General features: G+C 43.6%; 1 protein-coding gene across 14 annotated transcripts in view; it reads right to left on the minus strand.

Moving 5' to 3' along the window:
- SYT1 (synaptotagmin 1) overlaps positions 1-21,049 on the minus strand; it is a 730,486-nt gene that overhangs the window by 139,295 nt on the left and 570,142 nt on the right. The window contains exon 1 of one of the 14 annotated variants that reach the window (XM_078774451.1): positions 19,721-19,803. The exons of 11 other annotated variants lie outside the window; for them this stretch is intronic. In XM_078774451.1, the coding sequence (XP_078630577.1) occupies positions 19,721-19,733 (13 nt within the window). In that variant the 5' untranslated portion in view covers positions 19,734-19,803. Of the gene's footprint in view, positions 1-18,595; positions 18,817-19,720; positions 19,804-21,049 lie in introns of those variants that run through there. 2 more of the 14 variants (XM_078774456.1, XM_078774462.1) reach the window with 2 other exon arrangements.

The raw sequence follows: 21,049 nt of genomic DNA on the forward strand, positions 1-21,049 counted from the left end.
GTTATATTATTATCAACTTATGCTTCTTTGTCGTGCTCTATCCTTTTTAAATGTTGAGCATCAAGCAAGAAAGCAGCACGTACCATTTTGAAAGTCTTTGGTATGTGTTTGCTGGAGTTCAAACTGTCGACCTCTCATACTTAGAGCGGATGCTCTAACAATTGCACCACCGTGTCGGGTTAAAAGAGTATGGGTTTGATTTTTGACCCAGCTATATATACACTGTCACCATGGTGCTTCACAGGCAGGGTGTTGCCTCAATCAGTATTCCGTTTGTCCTATGGGATGTTAAGCTGGGGTCTGATCTGCCCAAAATAGCTGTTGGAAATGAAAGATCCCATCGTGCTCTTCACACTTCGGCCAAATTCCGAATTCCAGGCCAAGTCTACAGGGAGCGCGACACCAGGGCATCAGACCCACAATCAGAAATTATGTAACCAGTAGCCAGGCATTGCACACAAATGAATGAATGAACTTACAATTAGGTGAATGGGAAACTTTTGCAAATACAGTCGATCTTAGTTTAAATAAATAAATAAATAAATAAATGGTCCGTCTTATGTACCTACATTCTTGCTATATTTTCTTTATCTGAGAGCTCTACTTTGTGCTCATTTCATACTTCAGCGTTTTATAAAATTTATTATTTTATTTTACCCTCTTTGAAGTTTTATAACATAGACAATGAATATCTCCTACATCAGAGTAAACAATTACGTCCACAAGTGAATACAAAAATTTATGCTAAATTAAAAAGGCAATGTAGGGATGACAAACTACAGTCTAAAAAAGGTCCTAAACAAGACAGGGATGATATTGGTTTAGAGAGTAGCTAAAAGTATTACCATCACATAACAATCCCTACATCACTGCCTCATTTACACTTCATCAGTCATTACTTCAAGCTTCTACAAACACTCCACTGGTTACAACAGTACTTGATTATCTTTTAGTGTAGCCACATACTGAGACTCCAAATTAGCAGCCCGAGTACAATGTTATAATATCAGTACATGATCATCAACTTCTTACAAACTGCATGGACATCTCTAATAACAGCATTCTATCATGATCTCCATTTGTGATTGGTTACTTTAAGTTGATAAAAAAATAAAAGGAGGAAAGACAACTGAAGCTGCAAGAAGTCCCTGAAATGATATAGGAGCTTATTATACCTATGCAGAAATGAAATATAGGAGCTTCTAATACTTTCAGCTCGGCCGAGCCGGAGACAATAGTCTGTAGGCAGTGATGTAGGGATTGTTATATGATGGCAATACTGTTAGCTACTCTCTCAACCAACATCATCCCTATCTTATTTAGGACCTTTTTACTGTTAACCATTTTGTTAGCTACTCTCTGTTAGCTAATACTGTTAGCTACTCTCTCAACCAACATCATCCCCATCTTATTTAGGACCTTTTTTAGACTGTAGTTTGTCATCCCTACAATGCCTTTTTAATTTAGCATAAATTTTTTTATTCACTTGTTTCTGTAATTTTTTACAATGTGGAATAACACAATGGTATATGGTACTCACAGGATACCCAATCTTGGAGCAAAAGTGCCAAGATATCTTAGTCAGCAATTTCAAACACTGCACATGTGTTCCTATATTGTCTTACGTAACCCTGACTGTATCTTGCAGCTCTGTCTTATTGCTAGTTTCTCAAAAAGTAATGTCTTCATCCAACCTCAGGCCACACAATGACCTGCACTTAGAAATGCCCAAAATAACTAGTGTGGTTTCCCTCCAACTAATAGGGGACAGGGGGAGGGGCAGAGCCTCTCGAGAGGAATTTGTGCATGGTTGGATGTGAGAGACACTCTCGTGGTCTTACTTGAAGACTACTGTTTACTGTTTTGCTTACTTGAAGTGTCAATAAAACTTATTATACACTCAAACTGCAAGTGTCCTCGATAAAGTACTACGAGAGTACGAAAAGTATCAGTGGGTGTGGCCGACATTTTAAAATCTGTGTCATCACTGTTAGTACGTAGAGTCAAGAGTGCCAGCACACTCTCTGCTAATAGTTTTGTAAAATTAGCTTCAATGAGGAACTTTATCAAGACAAGATATAAGTATTTATCTGTAGTATCCAAATCCTGGTTCTGAGAAATCAGAAGACCTCGGTAATACGTGAGTAGATTCTTGCCTCAGTAATACTAACAAAAATAGTCACTATAAATCTTCAGAAAGATGTTAGTGAAACACACTGTACACGTGACACACTTTCTTATCTGAGCTTGGGCCTAGCAAGGTTCAGGGTTGATCGAGTAAGGAAACGAGGATCTTTACATTTAAATATCAATTAATTGACCATTGACCACTCCAGTTGATGCAGTATGCCAAAACAAAGATGAAAGGAACACTAAATGTCAGTTCAAATATTTATTCAATTCAGAGTCAAGTGGATCCCTTGTCCAGGCTGCTCTATATGACCGCCTCAGTGATGTGCAGGCATAGCGAATCTGCCGCCGAGAAACCGTGACTCGAGATGGTTATTCATCACGTGGTTCGCTTTTTCCTTGACCCGTGACTGGAGGGTTCGTGATCACGTGTCCCGTGTGCGGTGTGTAGCTATTATTTTATTTTCATAAATGTAACACTGAAAAACAAGGCATTTCTCGAGGCAGGATATTTCTGCTGATAGTATTTGATTCCACATTATCACGCATAATGCTGACACTGAGGCGAATGTGTCTCACGGCTCCGCCCCCATTAGGGTGCATCAAAATACACATTTCCAGCACATTTTCTGTCTGGGTGCTAAAAGTGTTCCATTTCATGTTGTTACAACACATGCAAAATATTTTTGCAATCCGTGGTGATGTAGAGGTGCAACGGCACATCAGCTTTATGACTGAAGGGGGTTACCAGCAGTGTCATGTAATCCGTGTATGCCAAAGTGGGTAGCCGATGAGCCACGGTTTACTTTCAATTAGTATGTCAACATACTATCAACATATTGACAGTCATAGCCACGCCTACCCCGGTCCTTTTCTTTTACAAAGGAATGTAGTTTTACATACTTTTTGTGGATTCCTTTCAAGCTGTTAGAATTACTAGTGCATGCCCGTACGTGCGGGGAGGTACGTAGTGTGTTAAAAAAGTATCCGACCTTTATTTTTCGTGCGTAAAAAAAAGAAGCTAGGGAGGCGTTGATTGGTGCACGTATGTAGGCGATCCTAATGCGCACGCGTGAATTTTTTCCCACCTGCAGAAGCTGTCATTCGACGGCAGACCGCCGATGAGTGAGGACATGTAAGTGAGCGCCGTCAGAGTTTCGTTTTTGACAAAATGACGGAAAAACTTGAACAACGCTACTGCATCAAATTTTGTGTTTCATCAAACTTGCATCAAAACTGCAACTTGGTTTCTGGGTCGTACCCATAAACCCAGGACTCATCGCCAGTGATCACTGTGTTGAGGAAGCTGGGATCGCTGTTCACAGTCTCCAGCATGTCCTGTGCGATCTCCAAACGGAGTTGCTTCTGCTCAATCGTTAGCAGCTTTGGTACGAACTTCGCTGAGATTCTCCTGAAGCCCAAATCCTCCTTCATAATGGAATGAATGGTGTTGAATCTTGCGGATCGTTTCCACTTGGGAATCGCCAAGCTTTACACAAAATTTGCGGCCTAGTACTCGTAGGCTTAGTCTACCGTACCGTCTCCGACCTTGTGGTTTTGTTTTTCTCTCAGTGATTCGTCGAATGCGCTGCAATTATTTTATTTTCGTTCTCTGTTTCGTCCCAGTCGTTCACCCCATACCTCTCTCCTTGTTTAATATCTCTACTCCAAAAAAAAAAAAAAAAAATAATTTTTTTTCCTTCCCAGGTCTTATTCGTTTATTTGTTGTTCATATTTGTTCGTTCGTTCTTTGTTCGCGATCACGCGATCACGTGGTTAGAAATGTATAATCTCTCCCCTGAACAACTATTTTCTCTCATATATTATAACACCCTTTTCTTCTTTTCCTACAAAAGGATGCTTTCGTCTTGCTCACCAAATCTATTCATTCCAAAAAATATATATAATACCATCTCTTACAGTTCCTCCTTTCTACATTCCCTAAACTATCCAGAACTCCATCCCTCCTCCAGTGTCCTCAAACGTATTTTTGACTCGAAGGTCTCAAACTCATTTTGCAAAAAATGTTCATTTCCCATGAATCATACACTTTTCAAAATCCAATCTCACCCCTCCCCTCCAAATCCTCCCCATCACCCATCCCTTTCAAATCTCCCCCCTTGCCCCTTCCCTCCCCTCCCTCCTAAACTCCCCCCACACCCCTCCCCTCCGAGGCTCTCCCTCGCTCCTCCCCTCCTAGACTCCCCTCTCACCCCTCCTCCTCAAAGCATCCTCTCCCTGCTTCTTCCCCCTTCCAACTTTCACCTTCATCTCCCCCAACCTTCTGCCTCGCTCTTCCCCCTCCTCAAATAACACCTCACTGTGCCTCACCCAATCTCCATCAAACCTTTTGTCTGCCCCATTCTTCCCTTTCTCCAAGCTATTCTGAAATCTCTGACACACCTTCAACAGCTCTCCCTACCTCTTCCTCCTCTTCCACATCTTACCCTACCCCTCCTCCCCCCCTGTTCTGGACCCGATGCTCCCCCTTCCTCTTCATTAACGGTATGGACCTCAAACATCCGGGGCCTTCGCTCAAACTTGACTGACCTCTCCATACAGGTTGCTTCTGACAAACCAGATGTGATCTGCTTAACAGAAACTTTCCTCCTTCATGATGTCTCTGATGCCTTGGTATCTCTCCCAGGTTACTCCCTCCTCAGGTATGATAGACCTGAGCCTCGTCCTGGAGGTGGGGTTGCTATCTTTATAAAAAACTCTCTTCCTCACTCGCCCTCCACTGCCCTCTCTCCACCTCACCCTCAGGAATACCTTTGGCTACGGCTTCCCCTTCACTCCCACCTTTTGTTCATATGTGTGTTGTACCGTCCACCAAACAGCGATGACTCCATCTACATCTCGCTGTCTGATAATATGGACCAATTTCTATCTACCCATCCCAACTCTCTCTTCAACTTCTGCGACTCACTGGGACTGACACAATCTGTCAATTTCCCGACCCGGATCTCAGTCAACGGAGCATCTTCTCTTCTGGATTTGCTTATGACAAACTTCCCTGAAAATGTCTGCTGCTCTTTTTCTGCCCCAATCGGCTCATCTGATCATGTGCTTGTCAAAGTGGACATCTCTCTGACCATTCTCAGAGAGCCTCCTCAGCGTCGACGAGTCTGGCATTTCACTCAGGCTAACTGGCATGGTCTTCAAGCAGCCATCAATCATCTGGACTGGTCTCCCATCTCTACCGCCTCTGACATCAACTCATCCTGGGAATTCTTTCAAAGTAAATTGCTCTCTCTCATGCACAGATTTATCCCATCTCGTCTTCAGTTGTAATACCCTTCCTCCCGTCCATGGTACACGGAATCTTGTGGTGAGGCTGTTGCCCTGAAACAACTTGCTTTCGTCTCCTGGAAAGCAAATCCAACGGAAGGAAATCTCATTTCATTTCACAAAGCCCGAAACAAGTGTGTGTCCACCCTCAGGAGAGCCAGGAAACAATATCTCACCGTTCTCAAGACCGAACTCTCTTATCTGTCTCCCTCTTCCAAATCCTGGTGGCGTCTGGTCAAATCTGTTTCTGGTGTTTGTTCCCCCTCCATCCCCTCCCTCACCTCAAACGGCTTAACGGCTGACTCCGCACGTGAAAAAGCTGAATGCCTCAACTCTGTGTTTGCCTCTAAATCTTGTGTCCCAAACCCATCCCTCTCTGTACCCACTGTACCCAGTCATACCCAGCTGCTCCTGGACTCTGTGTCCTTTCCTCCTGACAAGGTGGAAAGGTTTCTGTCAACCCTCGACTCTGATTCTGCAACTGGTCCTGACGGTATCAGCCCACGGGTCCTAAAATCATGTTCTTCCGCTCTTTCACTCCCTCTTTCTGTTCTCTTCACCCTCTCTTTTGCCCAAGGTCATCTGCCATCTGCTTGGAAATCAGCCAACATCACCGCTTTGCACAAAAAAGGTGCAAAAACAGATCCCAGCAACTACAGACCAATCAGCCTTCTCCCAATTATCAGCAAAGTCATGGAATCCATCATTGCTTCAGATATGAAATCTTTCCTCTTCTCCAATGGCTTGATCTCTGATCATCAATTTGGTTTCAGACCTGGTCACTCTACTCTGAACATGCTGCTTCTGCTTTCTCAACAATGGATGGAGGTCCTCAATGCCAAACAGGAAATTAGAGCTGTCTCCCTTGACATTTCACGTGCCTTCGATACGGTCTGGCACCCTGCTCTGCTCACCAAACTCTCCTCCTTTGGTATCCATGGAAATCTCCACGCATGGCTGGCGGACTTCCTCTCTGGTCGTAGTCAACGTGTGGCCCTGAATGGGTTTCTCTCATCTCCTCTTCCTGTTCAGGCTGGAGCTCCCCAAGGTAGTGTTCTGGGCCCTGTGCTTTTTCTGGTCTTCATCAATGATTTCTCTGACGCTCTTGAAAATCCTCTCTATCTCTTTGCTGACGACTACTCTCTGTCGCTCCATTCCTCATCCCTCAGATCGGCAGTCTGCAGCCTCCTCACTCTCTGCAGACCTGGACAAAATCACAGACTGTGCAAACAAATGGAACATGTCTTTCAATCCTGATAAATCTCACACTTTTTTTTTTTTTTTTTTTTTTTTTTTTTTTTTTTTTTTGTTTTTGTTTTTGTTTTTGTTTTTTGTATACAGAGTCGAGGCTCGTGAAAGAGCTAACATTTATCAAACAAACAAATCAAACAAACAAGCAAACAAAGTATATAAAAAGGGGAGCGGTCGACAAGATGGGGAGAGAAGGGGAGGAAGCACACAAACACAACATTTGAGAGCAGGGACATCGGTAGATGTTTTTGGAGGGAGAGGGCCTGGGGGGAGGCAGGATAGGTATAAAACGCAAGGACACCAAGGACTTCCAGGAAAGAAGTCAAAAGTCACCTCAAAAACACGGTGTTATTAAATGGTTGTAACTGTTTGTTTCTTAGCTTTTATGGTTAGCAGCAGTGTCCACATTTACGGGTTGCCCATAGGGCAATGCCGCCTGGAACAGCGTTCGTCTGTCCGTCCAGTGTATGTATTGTTGCGTCACCGGTGATTAAGACCACCTGATGACGGATAACCGAACCAGCTTTACTCCTGAAGTGGCACCCAAAAATGATGGCTATCACGCGCGAGATGGAAGGCTGCGTGACATTTATCTGAACGAAAAGAAACATGGGTTTATTCCCGAACCCATGAAAAAAGAAACACAACAATAATGATTTAATAAAAATAAAGCACTGAATGAAAATGTCGAAATAAAAATTGAGGTAAATTAATTTCCTAACTGAGATGTCTCCTCTCACTGACACAAATACAAACAGGGGAAAGATGAAATAAAAATAAAATTTTCCCTTTTTCCGGGCAGTACTTATCGGTGTGTAAATGGTCTTTTTAGGTTGGCAGTGACGACACTTGAAACCACAGTTGGGAAGATGGCGACGTGTAGAGCGCCACGTGGCAAAAATCGCTCGGTGACGAGGCGGGAGGCGAGCACAACCCCACGTTCTTTTCTCCTCAACCACAGACTCTGCTTTGCACTCCCAGGGTCCTTCCCACTGCAAAGGAATTTCCTGCTCCTCCACCAAGCTGCCCATCCGCACTCTCTTCCTTAGTGAAAGCCAAAAGTCCACCACCACAAAAATGGCTAGCGTCCTGCTCGAAGCCAAAAGCACCAAAGATGGCGAAGCCTTCTTGTTTGATACCGAGCAGCCGAACGGCTCCTACCTCTCTCTCTAGAAGCTTCTCGCTGACGTCACTCCGACCAATCGAGAAGCTCCTTCAAAATCGCCTCATGCTCCTCTGGGCCAATCACGTCCCTCGGGGCGTTGCCGACGGCTCTTTCTCCACCCCCCCCCCCCCCATCGTACCACTCCAGGGGCGTGGCCTTTTGCTGTAAGTGTTCACGTGGGCGGGCTTACTTGCTGTGAGTGTTCATAGGGCCGGCACTGGTTGTAATTTAAGGGATGGCAGATGCTTTAAAATGTTAGGGATTTATCACAGGGAGAATAACACACTCGGGAAAATTAGCCTTAATCCCTACTACTAAATAGCACATCTTCACCCCTGTGTGAAGACACAAACAACCCTAAGCTGCAGTTTCCCTACTTATGCACATTGAGATTTCTCCTACGCAGTACACTATCCATGCTATTAATTATACAGTGCTACCTCTCCTACGGTATTCTTTCACGAACTCCCCACAAACGTAACAGTATGTATGTATATGGCGAAAGGGACATGCATTGTAGTTGGGAAGAGCCATATTAAAAAAACTAGAACAGCACTCTCCGATGTCGCGGCGGCGACCGATATACTTGAATGTCGTTACTACAATTCATGGCGGCATACATGTCCCTTTCGCCAGCATTTTGCGGGTTTATTCCCTTTAAAATTCATGTTCTTTGTAACCATTGATCCGATTAACACTAAATTTTCGCCATAGGAGTGCCTCATCCTGTGGAATATTTAATGATAATTATGACATCATCGTCTCATGGTTCGGCAGACATTTTTATGGCCTAGCCCATAGCACAATGCCACCTGGAACAGTGTTTATCTGTCTGTCCAGTGTATGTATGTATGTCCCTCACACACATCCACTAATCAGAACTAAGGAAAATCAGAACTCTTACGATGTCTCTCCGAAAAGACCGACTGGAAAACCCTCCCATCCACTTTCTGAATAATCCTCTCCAAGAAGTTCTGTCACTCAAGCTTATGGGTCTCACTATTTGCCATGATCTTTCCTGGGAAAACCACATTTCAAATCTGGCCTCCAAAGCCAGTCGCTGACTGGGCATCCTCCGTCGTGCGAAGTCCTTCCTTGGCACACCTGAGCTCCTCACCACATACAAGGCTTTCATCCGCAGCTCTATGGAATACTGCTCTCCACTCTGGTCTGGTGCTCCTGCCTCACACCTAGCCCGTCTTCACGCTGTTGAAACCAAAGCGTTCAGAATCATTGGAATCTCCCGCGATGAAGCTAACTCCAAGGGCGTTTCACTCACTCACCGCAGGCAGGCTGGTGGTCTTTACGGCTTCTACCGTCTCCTCTCTGGCCTTGCCCCCCCAGCCCTCTCTGGGCTCTGTCCCCCAAATATTCCTACAGGTCGCACAAGATCTGCCTGCAACCCTCTTATGGTTAAACTGCCAAAATCAAGACTTTCTGCTCACCTTCACTCCTTCATTCCTCTTTTCTCCCACCTCTGGAACAAACTCCCTCACTCTCTCTCTTCAATCCCACTCCACCCTCCAGGTCTTTAAAACAGCTGTTCACCACCATCTCTTATCCTCCCCCATCCAAAACCTTGATCTTTTCTACCCCCGCTAATTTCGATCCCCTTGTGTTTTATACCTCTCCCCCCCCCCTACCCCTCACACGCCTCCTGCCCCCAAGCCCTCTCCCTCCCACACTTCTCCCTGCTCTCAAATGTTGTGGTTGTGTGCTTCCCCTTCTCTCCCTATCTTGTCTTCCGCTCCCTCTTTTTGTATATTTTGTTTGTCTGGTTTGTTTTGTTTGTTTGTTTGTGAAATAAATGTTAGCTCTTTCACGAGCCTCGATTCAGTATCCAAAAAAAAAAAAAAAAAAAAAAAAAAATTTGATGCAGTAGCGTTGTTCAAGTTTTTCCGTCATTTTGTCAAAAACGAAAATCCGACGGAGCTCACTTACATGTCCGCACTCATCGGCGGTCTGCCGTCGAATGACAGCTTCTGCAGGTGGGAAAAAATTCACGCGTGCGCATTAGGATCGCCTACGTACGTGCACCAATCAACGCCTCCCAAGCTTCTTCTTTTTTACGCACGAAAAATAAAGTTCGGATACTTTTTGAACACAGTAGTAAGTACGTGGACATACGTATGTTGACGTATGTACCAAAAATAAGGCCTCACTTTTTTTTTTCTTTTTTTTTGTATACAAGATCGAGGCTCATGAAAGAGCTAACATTAATCACACAAAAAGACAAACCGACACACAAAACACAAAAAACAAGGGGAGCGGCAGACAAGATGGGGAGAGAGGGGGAAGGACACAAAAGAGAGGGGGAAGAGGGGGAAGGACACAAACACAACAATTGAGAGCAGGGACATCGGGAGGACTTGGGGGGAGGTGGGAGAGGATTAAAACATATGAACACTGCAAGGACTCTGGGGTGAATTACCAGGGGTAGAAAAGATCAAGGTTTTCAATGGGGGACGATAAGAGATGGTGGTGAACAGCTGTTTTAAAGACCTGGAGGGAGGAGTGGGATTGAAGGGAGTGGGGGAGTTTGTTCCAGAGGTGGGAGAAAAGGGGAATGAAAGAGTGAAAGTGAGCAGAGAGCCTAGACTTTGGCAGTTTAACCATAAGAGGGTTGCAGGCAGATCTTGTGCAACCTGAAGGAATATTGGGGGAACAGAGCACAGAGAGAGCTGGGGGAGCAAGGCCGGAGAGGAGTCGGTAGAAGACAGAAAGACCACCAACCTGCCTGCGGTGAGTGAGTGAAAGGCCCTCGGCGTTGACTACATCACAGGAGATTCCAATGATTCTGAAAGCTTTGGCCTCAACAGCGTGAAGCCGAGCAAGGTGTGAGGCAGGAGCACCAGCCCAGAGGGGGGAACAGTATTCCATTGAGCTGCGGATGAAAGCCTTGTATGTGGTGAGGAGCTCAGGTGTGCCAAGGAAGGACTTCGCACGACGGAGGATGCCCAGTCGGCAACTGGCTTTGGAGGCCAGCTTGGAAATGTGGTTTTCCCAAGAAAGATCATGGCAGATAGTGAGACCCAAAAGCTTGAGCGACAGAACTTCTTGGAGAGGATTGTTGAGAAAGTAGATGGGAGGGTTGTCCAGTCGGTCCTTTCGGAGAGACATTGTAAGAGTGTGAGATTTGTCAGGATTGAAAGACATGTTCCACTTGTTTGACCAGTCTGTGATTTTGTCCAGGTCTGCAGAGAGTGAGGAGGCTGCAGACTGCCGATCTGAGGGATGAGGAATGGAGCGACAGAGAGTAGAGTCGTCAGCAAAGAGATAGAGAGGATTTTCAAGAGAGTCAGAGAGATCATTGATGAAGACCAGAAAAAGCACAGGGCCCAGAACACGACCTTGGGGAACTCCAGCCTGAACAGGAAGAGGAGATGAGAGAAACCCATTCAGGGCCACACGTTGACTCCGACCAGAGAGGAAGTCCGCCAGCCATGCGTGGAGATTTCCATGGATACCAAAGGAGGAGAGTTTGGAGAGCAGAGCAGGGTGCCAGACCGTATCGAAGGCACGTGAAATGTCAAGGGAGACAGCTCTAATTTCCTGTTTGGCGTTGAGGACCTCCATCCATTGTTGAGAAAGCAGAAGCAGCATGTCCAGAGTAGAGTGACCAGGTCTGAAACCAAATTGATGATCAGAGATCAAGCCATTGGAGAAGAGGAAAGATTTAATGTCTGAAGCAATGATGGATTCCATGACTTTGCTGATAATTGGGAGAAGTCTGATTGGTCTGTAGTTGCTGGGATCTGTTTTTGCACCTTTTTTGTGCAAAGCGGTGATGTTGGCTGATTTCCAAGCAGATGGCAGATGACCTTGAGCAAAAGAGAGGGTGAAGAGAACAGAAAGAGGGAGTGAAAGAGCAGAAGAACATGATTTTAGGACCCGTGGGCTGATGCCGTCAGGACCAGTTGCAGAATCAGAGTCGAGGGTTGACAGAAACTTTTCCACCTTGTCAGGAGGAAAGGACACAGAGTCCAGGAGCAGCTGGGTACGACTGGGTACGGTGGGTACAGAGAGGGATGGGTTTGGGACACAAGATTTAGAGGCAAACACAGAGTTGAGGCATTCAGCTTTTTCACGTGCGGAGTCAGCCGTTAAGCCGTTTGAGGTGAGGGAGGGGATGGAGGGGGAACAAACACCAGAAACAGATTTGACCAGACGCCACCAGGATTTGGAAGAGGGAGGCAGATAAGAGAGTTCGGTCTTGAGAATGGTGAGATATTGTTTCCTGGCTCTCCTGAGGGTGGACACACACTTGTTTCGGGCTTTGTGAAAGGAAATGAGATTTCCTTCCGTTGGATTTGCTTTCCAGGAGACGAAAGCAAGTTGTTTCAGGGCAACAGCCTCACCACAAGATTCCGTGTACCATGGACGGGAGGAAGGGTATGACAATTGAAGACGAGATGGTATAAATCTGTGCATGAGAGAGAGCAATTTACTTTGAAAGAATTCCCAGGATGAGTTGATGTCAGAGGCGGTAGAGATGGGAGACCAGTCCAGATGATTGATGGCTGCTTGAAGACCGTGCCAGTTGGCCTGAGTGAAATGCCAGACTCGTCGACGCTGAGGAGGCTCTCTGAGAATGGTCAGAGAGATGTCCACTTTGACAAGCACATGATCAGATGAGCCGATTGGATCAGATGAGCCACTGTCCGGAAGTTCGCATATCGCAGTTACGATTAATCGCAAATTAGTTTTAATGGCCAATTCTTCAATTAGCGCTAACATATTTTGCCATTTTGCAATTTCATCGCAAGGAAAAGCACAAAGAGAAGAGAACAACAAACACACGTGGTTCCTTCGCTGTAGCTTGACCGTACGTGCAAAAAAAAAATTTAAACTTTCATTGTTCCTTCGGTCTTCGCTCTCGTCCTTCGCCGTTCCTTCGCTCTCGTCCTTCGCTGTTCCTTCATTCACGTACAAAACGTATGTGTTTGCTAAATAAATGGCCATAACTTGTTTCAAACCGCAAGGCAGAAACAACAAACACAAGCGGTTCCTTCGCTGTAGCTTGACCGTACGTGCAAAGAAAAATTAAAACTTTCATCATTTCTTCGGTCTTTGCTCTCGTCCTTCACCGTTCCTTCGCTCTCGTCCTTTGCTGTTCCTTCGTTCACGTACAAAACGTATGTGTTTGCTAAATAAATGGCCATAACTTGTTTCAAACCACAAGGCAGAAACAACAAACACGCGGTTCCTTCGCTGTAGCTTGACCGTATGTGCAAAGAAAAATTAAAACGTTCATTGTTCCTTCGGTCTTCGCTCTCGTCCTTCGCCGTTCCTTTGCTCTCATCCTTTGCTGTTCCTTCGTTCACATACAAAACGTATGTGTTTGCTAAATAAATGGCCATAACTTGGTAACCACTTGTCTGATTAATAGCAAACCTTGAAAAGGCACATCCTCAGGTCCCCAGCAATATACCTGGCAAGTTTCACTGAGATCGGATCAGTGGTTGTGGAGAAACAGCGGTCACAGACACGTGAAGTTTTGTACGTGAAGTTTATGGTTAAACTGCCAAAATCAAGACTCTCTGCTCACCTTCACTCCTTCATTCCTCTTTTCTCCCGCCTCTGGAACAAACTCCCTCACTCTCTTCAATCCCACTCCACCCTCCAGGTCTTTAAAACAGCTGATCACCACCATCTCTTATCTTCCCCCATCCAAAACCTTGATCTTTTCTATCCCCGCTAATTTCACCCCAATTCCACTTTTTTGAAATACCAACTTCTGTCTTGGAAGTCCTTGGTGTCCTTGTGTTTGATACCCCTTCCCATGCCTCCTCCCCCTAAGCCCTCTCCATCCCACACATCTCCCTGCTCTTAAATGTTGTGTGCTCTCAAGTGTTTGTGTGCTTCCCCTTCTCTTGTCTTCCGCTCCCTCTTTTTATATATATAATGTTTGTCTGGTTGATTTGTTTGTGAGGTAAATGTCAGCTCTTTCATGAGCCTCGATTCAGTATACAAAAAAAACAAAAAAAAAAACAACACACACACAGACAGACACACAGACATTGCTTGCATTATAGAGAGATAATACCAAAGGATGTTGCAGGAAGTAAAACTCTGTCAGAAGGTAGCAGAATCATTGCCATTGATAGAGGCAGTTCGGAAATATGCTGTCTGAAGAAGAAGATTACTATTATTATTATTATTATTATGAACGCCAAGATGAATTCCGGGTTTGACCAATCCCGTTTTTTTAATCTCACAGATTAATTCCTGGGATATCTCACATACAATATTTTCCATTAGATACTTGGTTGTTACCACCTCCAAAGGATAATATGCTTCATAATGTAAGTCCCCGCATGAGATATTCGTATTTTTTATCTGATATGATTCAGATGTATGAATCACATCTATGGATCAGAGAACGCAGAGGAAAAAGCCATTTTTTTTATTAAGCTACCTTCCTGATTACACAAAGTTCCAAGAGACTTGTAAGGAATGTCACAAAGAAGTATCGCAATAACAGGGAATATTTGCATTTACGGAAGGAAATTCTGCAGACACAATGAAATTGCTGTTGAAACCGATAACTATAACGACAAATATCTGAGCAGCAAGTATCAGTCACAATGCCTGTGGCCTCTCTATAACCAGTCATCTGGTACTCATTTTGCCGAACTCAGAAGGATGCCAGATTGACTCAACCCACCTGGTGTTAATTCAACGGTGTGTCACGGGATCAAACTCAGGATCCTAAGATCGCAAGACAGCCACCTTAACCATTAAGCCAACACCAGGCTGTCACAAGGCCGCATCTCCACAAGAGCACTGTTGGCACCAATGAAAAGCCTCTCGGAGTTTACATCTGGCAAAGCCTCCAGTGATTATTCGACTCCTCCTGTACAAGCCTCTGATGTCAAGTAATTGTGCGCATTACAAGGTCACACTGGGCCTGCTGTTACGGATGCAACTACGATTTCTAAGAAGGTCTCTGCACGTGGGTGTGAACCTTGCACTGATAACTTCGTGCCTGGCAGGTTTCCTCAGTAATACAGTGCTGAGAGTCAAATCCCAGACAATTTGTCCAGTGCTGTAGCTGAACGAACTCAAAATTGCGAATCCATTATATTGTAGAATGTAGACTATTCTGCTATAACTCTTTGCTCTGAATCTTTCATTTGGTTTCAATTTCTTTTTATGTCATTTTCTCTTTTTCCCATGTGTCACTTCCTGATGGACAGCCTATTCTGTCATATAATAGCCTTCAACATTGTTGATCAAATATGTGTCAGGAACAACAGTTTTCTCATCATCATCTTCAGCTTGACATACCCCACTGTTTGGAAAAGACCTTTCCCATAAGGTGCCAACTCTTCCATGCCACAGTACTTGTCGTCCTCATTAACTCGTCTCTCCATCTAGCAAATGGCCATCCTCATTTTTGATGGCATATAACGATTGCCATTCTGTTAATAACCTTCTGCACCTTCCACAATGTATTCTGCCTCATTTCCATCTGGCTAGCTCTCCTGTCCAAGACGTATGTATTTCAGAACTCTTTCCTTATTTCGTTGTCAGTTTTTATTTCTTCTCTTCATGGGCAATTGTTATACCAACCTTCATTTAAGACATTCATTTATAGGCCTATTTCTTTTTCTGGTTTTGCTATTTTATTGATTCAACTTTTCCTTCATGTTACCTTTTGTATATCAGCAGCAAAAGTAATGGAGAGCATTGACGGCTTTTGTCAAAGACCTGTATTTGTTTAAACAAGAGCAATGCGACTGTCACTAATATGCCTCCGCATGTTACGGGTAGATGCCTCGTTCTGTCCTAAAAATAAACAAGTTTGATTTAAATCCCTTCAGCTGTTTTCAACTATCACATTTTCACCAGCCATGACAGGTTTCACATCGATTGGTGAAGTGGTTTCAGAGAAGGGGAAAAAAAAAAAATCGGCTTTCAAGTTAATATGGCTGCCACACCACGTGACATATGACCTTAAAAATTGTACACTCTGCATATGTATAGGTATGGGATCACGTTTGTGAAGTTTCGTGTTGATCGGATAAGATTCGTTTTTTCTATCCAAGATGGCTGCCAAACCAAATGACCAACGACATCATCATTTTCAAACTATATGCAACAATGGTGTTGGATGACATTTTTTTTGATGTGAAATTTTACAAATGTCATCCAACACCATTGTTGCATAAATAAAAATAAAATAAAAAATGCCAAACTGCCATTTTTTATATTTTTTATTTATGCAACAATGGTGTTGGATGACATTTGTAAAATTTCACATCAAAAAGGTAAGCAGTTTCAGAGATCTAATGATTTAATATTTACCTTCGATCCAATATGGCTGCCACACCATGCGACCAATGATGCTTTTGTGATCAACTTTTAATCGCCATGCCAAGTCAATGACACATGTAAAGTTTGGACTCAATCAATTTGGTGGTTTGGGGGAAGATGTTTTTTAGGGTTTTAGGTTAAATCCGATATGACTGCTAAACCATGTGACCTATAATGTCATAAATTTAATATTTCAATACAAATGAGTCATAGATCATGTGAATGCAATTTCAGATTTTTAGGATAAGGAATTCGATTAAAACATTTTTGGCTAGTATACCACTTCACCTATAATATCATCATTATCATGTTTTTGTTCCCCATTGGGAGTACTTGACAATGCGCCAAGTTTCAATTTTTTCCATTCAGCAGTTTCCGAGAAATATTTTTTTCATTATTTGCGTTTAATCCAAGATGGCTGCAATACCACGTGGCCTATGACGTCACAATTATCATAAAAAACATTCTGCATGGGTGTCACTCCTACCCTGAAAGTTTCGTCTCAATTGGACACGTGGTTGCTGAGAAAAACGAGGTTTAGCCCGTAACGAACAGACGTACGTACGGAAGGACGGACGGACGGACAACCCGAAAACATAATGTCCCCGACCACCTTCGGGGGCGGAGGCATAAAATTACAAAGGAAACAGGTAAGTTCAACGCTAAAGCGGTTTCTCAGTCTGTTGCCATTACTCAACTGGTGGGACCTGACATCAGCACACGTCAATGCATTAGAATTACATTAACATGAAGACATCATTTGGAAATCCACATCAAATTAACATTATATTTATTTATAACAGTTATATTTATTCCTTTTTCTTTCCAATTCATCTTTCAAAGGACTTTTTGTAGGGCTGCTGTGAATCGTTTAGGCGAAATGCTCCTTTATTGATGTTAACGGGTTCACTGTCTACTTGAAGTTGATTGTTGCTGTGGCGTTTGAGAATTTATCTTTGATGACCTTTATATGTGATGTTTCAATCCCTTGGCTTTTCAATATGTTTCAATGACAATTTCAGTCTATTAAATTGAACGCTTTTCATCTACCAATGCTATGGATGTAGTTATGGCCTTGATTTTGAGTGATTTGATGCATATCTTGTAGTTTATCAGTTTTTGAAAGACGTCTCCGGAATCCAGCTCGTTATGGTTGTTGGTTTCATGTAAATTATTGGTTAATCTATTGATCACTTTTGTGAAAAAAATAAATTCTGGGACTTTAAAAAGATCTACAGTACCACCTTTTGATGTATAATTATCATGTTCACACTTTTGCAGCTTGAGGGACTGTGCCAGTTTTTAAAGCATTTTGTGAATAATTCTGTTATTATTTCTCTAATTGTCGCTCTTCCACATTCGAACACCTCCAACCGTGTCCTTTCATGGTCTGTTCATGGAGAAGTAACATTTTCCATTGATTTCAAGGCATTTTTTGACTTCACAGTCTCTTTCTTTCAAAACATATTCCTTCTTTTTGGCAATTTCAATTTCAGGCACTTTGGAAGTAAGTATGCAGCTGGTTTTGAAGGCTAGTTTTGCAATATTCTTGGCCCAAGAAAGGTCATGCAGGGCTGATGATGAGGCCTAGAGTTTCACGAGTTTGAACCTCTTCCAGGTGCTGACCATTGAAATATAGATAGGTGAGTTCACTTGATGGTGAATTTGTGAGATTTTCCAGGATTGAAGGACATATACCATTTATCAGGCCAGAATGTCATCATTTTCAAATCAGTAGTGAGAGAGAAATGCAGCTGCTATCTCTCTAGAATGTGGGTACTGTATGATACAATGTGGAGTCTGCTGAAAAAGGAAGAGGTTTTCCAGAGCATCTGAACAATCGTTAATATGGATGCTGGGCCTAAAACATGGCAATGCGGCAATCGAGCCTATACTGTATAACTGTGAGAGTAGTGGAGAGTGTTCCTTTGAGAGAAATGCATTGACTGCATGAGTAGAGGAAGTCAAAAATCCAGAAATTAAGACAGCCTTATATGCCACAGACAAGCAAAGCAGGATGCCAAACTGTGTCAAATGCCCAGACTGTGTCCAGGAAGACGGTATTGACATCTTCTTTAAGATTTAAGGCCTCCAATCATTGCTGAGAGAGGGTTTGAATTGATTTGGACTCGTGTATTTGTTTTCTCAAATCTGGGAATGCATGCGAGTCTTTCTTTAAGAGTGATAAGAGCGATTTAACACTGTCACTTGACCAGGGTTCAATCCCATCAATTGGGTGTGTGGATACTCCAAAGGGAGTGGCCGAACGAAACCACACCTGAACATGGGGCCACGTGTTACCCAAATTATTGAGCGATTAATATGGTCAATTAGTTTGTCACTTGGAATCAAAGTTGGCGTGCCACAATGATGATTATCACAAAATAAACATGTATCAAATGAGCAGGTCTGGAATGCAACTTTATATTTTGTACTTACGTAACTCTTAGCTCTATGCAGGATAAAGCAAGCGCTCTCAAGTAGTCCAGAGACAGGAGTTCTTAGGCACACTCTGTGAATAGTGTGGTAGCTCGAGAGAAGGACGAGTGGAAAGATGTGCTGGTTTAAAAAAATAACCACGGTCTAATGTGCGATCGAAGCAGTGTGAAACTAGAACGGCACTCGATAGAGTGCATACTTCCGCCTGATAGGCTGGACCTGCACCTTTGCCAAAATCTAATCGGCTTGTTCTTGTCACTTACCCAACTCATCCACCAGGTTTTGTCATAATCCGTACACTTTTTGAAACATCACGTTATATATTGTTGTTTGCCCTATCCTACATGGATAGGTTTGCCCTATATGATGAGGATCACTTATGAATTCTGAGATGCAGATCCGAATCTCCATCTTCATCAAAAATGAACCAATTTGTCCTTTCCACATACCCAACCTGTCCGCCAAGTTTTGTCAGAATCCGTCCATAACATTTTGAGATATCCTGCTCCAAGCCAAATGGGTGAATACATAACCTCTGTCCACCTTTGGTAGGTCATGAAGGATGGGTGAGGAACATTGAAATCATGGATGGATTAAGATGTTAAACTTGTTATTTTACTGAGTCACAGAATAATAATAATAATAATAATAATAAAGGAGTCTTATATAGCCCCATCAAGCAGAGTAAACGACCCTCATGGCGCTTTACATTATCATGCGAACGCACACACGCCGCACACACACACACACAAACATACACACACACAGACACACCTTCACTCTTGCCCTATTCCTCTCCCTCCCCATTCAAAACCCACAGATGTGTACTCCCCCTCCTCCTCCCTCCCCCGCACATGTACACAGACATACTCTCGATCTCTGTCCCACCTCAAACCAAAGGGAAAACAGGACTTAGACTTTGAAAGACTTGTGAAACGGATAGGTGTTGAGGGAGGTTTTAAAGGCAGGAAGAGAGTCAACATGTCGAACAGAGGAAGGCAAGTCATTCCAGAGCAGAGGTGCAGCAAAGGAAAAGGATTTCTAAACCTTATGTAGAATCAATCAATATCTTATCTAGAATAAACCTTTCTAAACCTTATCCTAGAATCACGGAACAAGAACCACCTTTAGAGGCCATTTTTCCCCGCAGAGCAGGGGTTGGCCTTTTTCGGGCACCATAGTCCCCTTTTTGAAGCAATATTTTATGGCCGGATGTCCTTCCTGCCACCAACCCTGTTAGTCGCACCTGGAAACACACAGGGAATTACCAGTGAACTGGTACTCAATTTGCCGACCTCTTGCCGAAGGATGACAGGCTGAGTCAACCCTCCTGGTGTTAATTCAGCAATCGATCGGGATTCGAACCCAGGATCCTAGGATCCCAAGCCAGCACCCTAACCACTAACCGCTAAGCCAACACCAGGCTTCACCGAATCACAGGGGAAAAAAGGAAAATTAATAGACATCTGTACATCATTGTGCAACTAATGTAGTTATGCTCTGCCAGTTTCCACTACTCTTGTGCTTGGCACCAGCTCTAAAAGAGTACCAAACATCAACAACTAGACTCAAAGTCAAATTAATGAATAAAACTGGGTAAGACACAAAGCAAGGCTCTTTCGGAGGTGGTGGTTTGCCAGAAATCGGATGGCTCTGACGTCATTGGTGTTCAGTAAGACATTGTGTACAAACAAATTGTTGGATTTACTTCATATAACCCTCTTAGTCTAGAGATGTAGTGGTGCTCAAACATTAATGTCCCAGATGTAGACAGCTTGTGGTTACCAAGGAAAAACACGAGTAAGGGATAATTTGCCAGGATGGATATGACAGGAGCTTCCAGCTTTTGAAAACCACCACTGGCAAAATGTAAAGTGGTGGACATGTGCTTCCATATTATCCGGGCCTCTCAGAAATCATTGGCCTGAATGAAAAACTACACCACTCTGTCTTGTCCTTTCACAGTCCTGTGTCTTCCCGAGTGCAAGAGACAAAGTGCACTTGTTAAGGCCGACGTGGTTCCAGGGCCACATTGTGTGCAATTTATTTCCTATCATTTGCCACTGAATATGATCACCGTCATGTGAACGTGTTCTTCTTCCTCCCACTTTTCCGCCTGTTAATAAATATTCCCGCTTTGATAAGATATTGTCTGGTCGTTCATGAGGAGGCTGCATAATGTTGAGTGAAATTAGCTTATTAACCTGTGAGACGAACGGATTGGGTTCATGCCAAAGCGCAATATGAGCGGAACGTTGACAGGTTCACTCAGCCAATCATGGTGGCAGATTTGCCGCAGTCAAGTGTTTGGAGCACCGATTCATGCCAAATCAACCCGGCTGAAGTTGAGACCTTTTCATTCCATATCCAATTACGACCATGAATGGCCGTAATTGGATATGGGATGAAATATATATATATATAATCGGGGGATTAAATAGGACGCAGACGTAG

The sequence above is a fragment of the Myxine glutinosa genome, chromosome 3, assembly GCF_964187855.1.
Source record: "Myxine glutinosa chromosome 3, kmMyxGlut1.1, whole genome shotgun sequence".
Classification (NCBI taxonomy): domain Eukaryota; kingdom Metazoa; phylum Chordata; class Myxini; order Myxiniformes; family Myxinidae; genus Myxine; species Myxine glutinosa.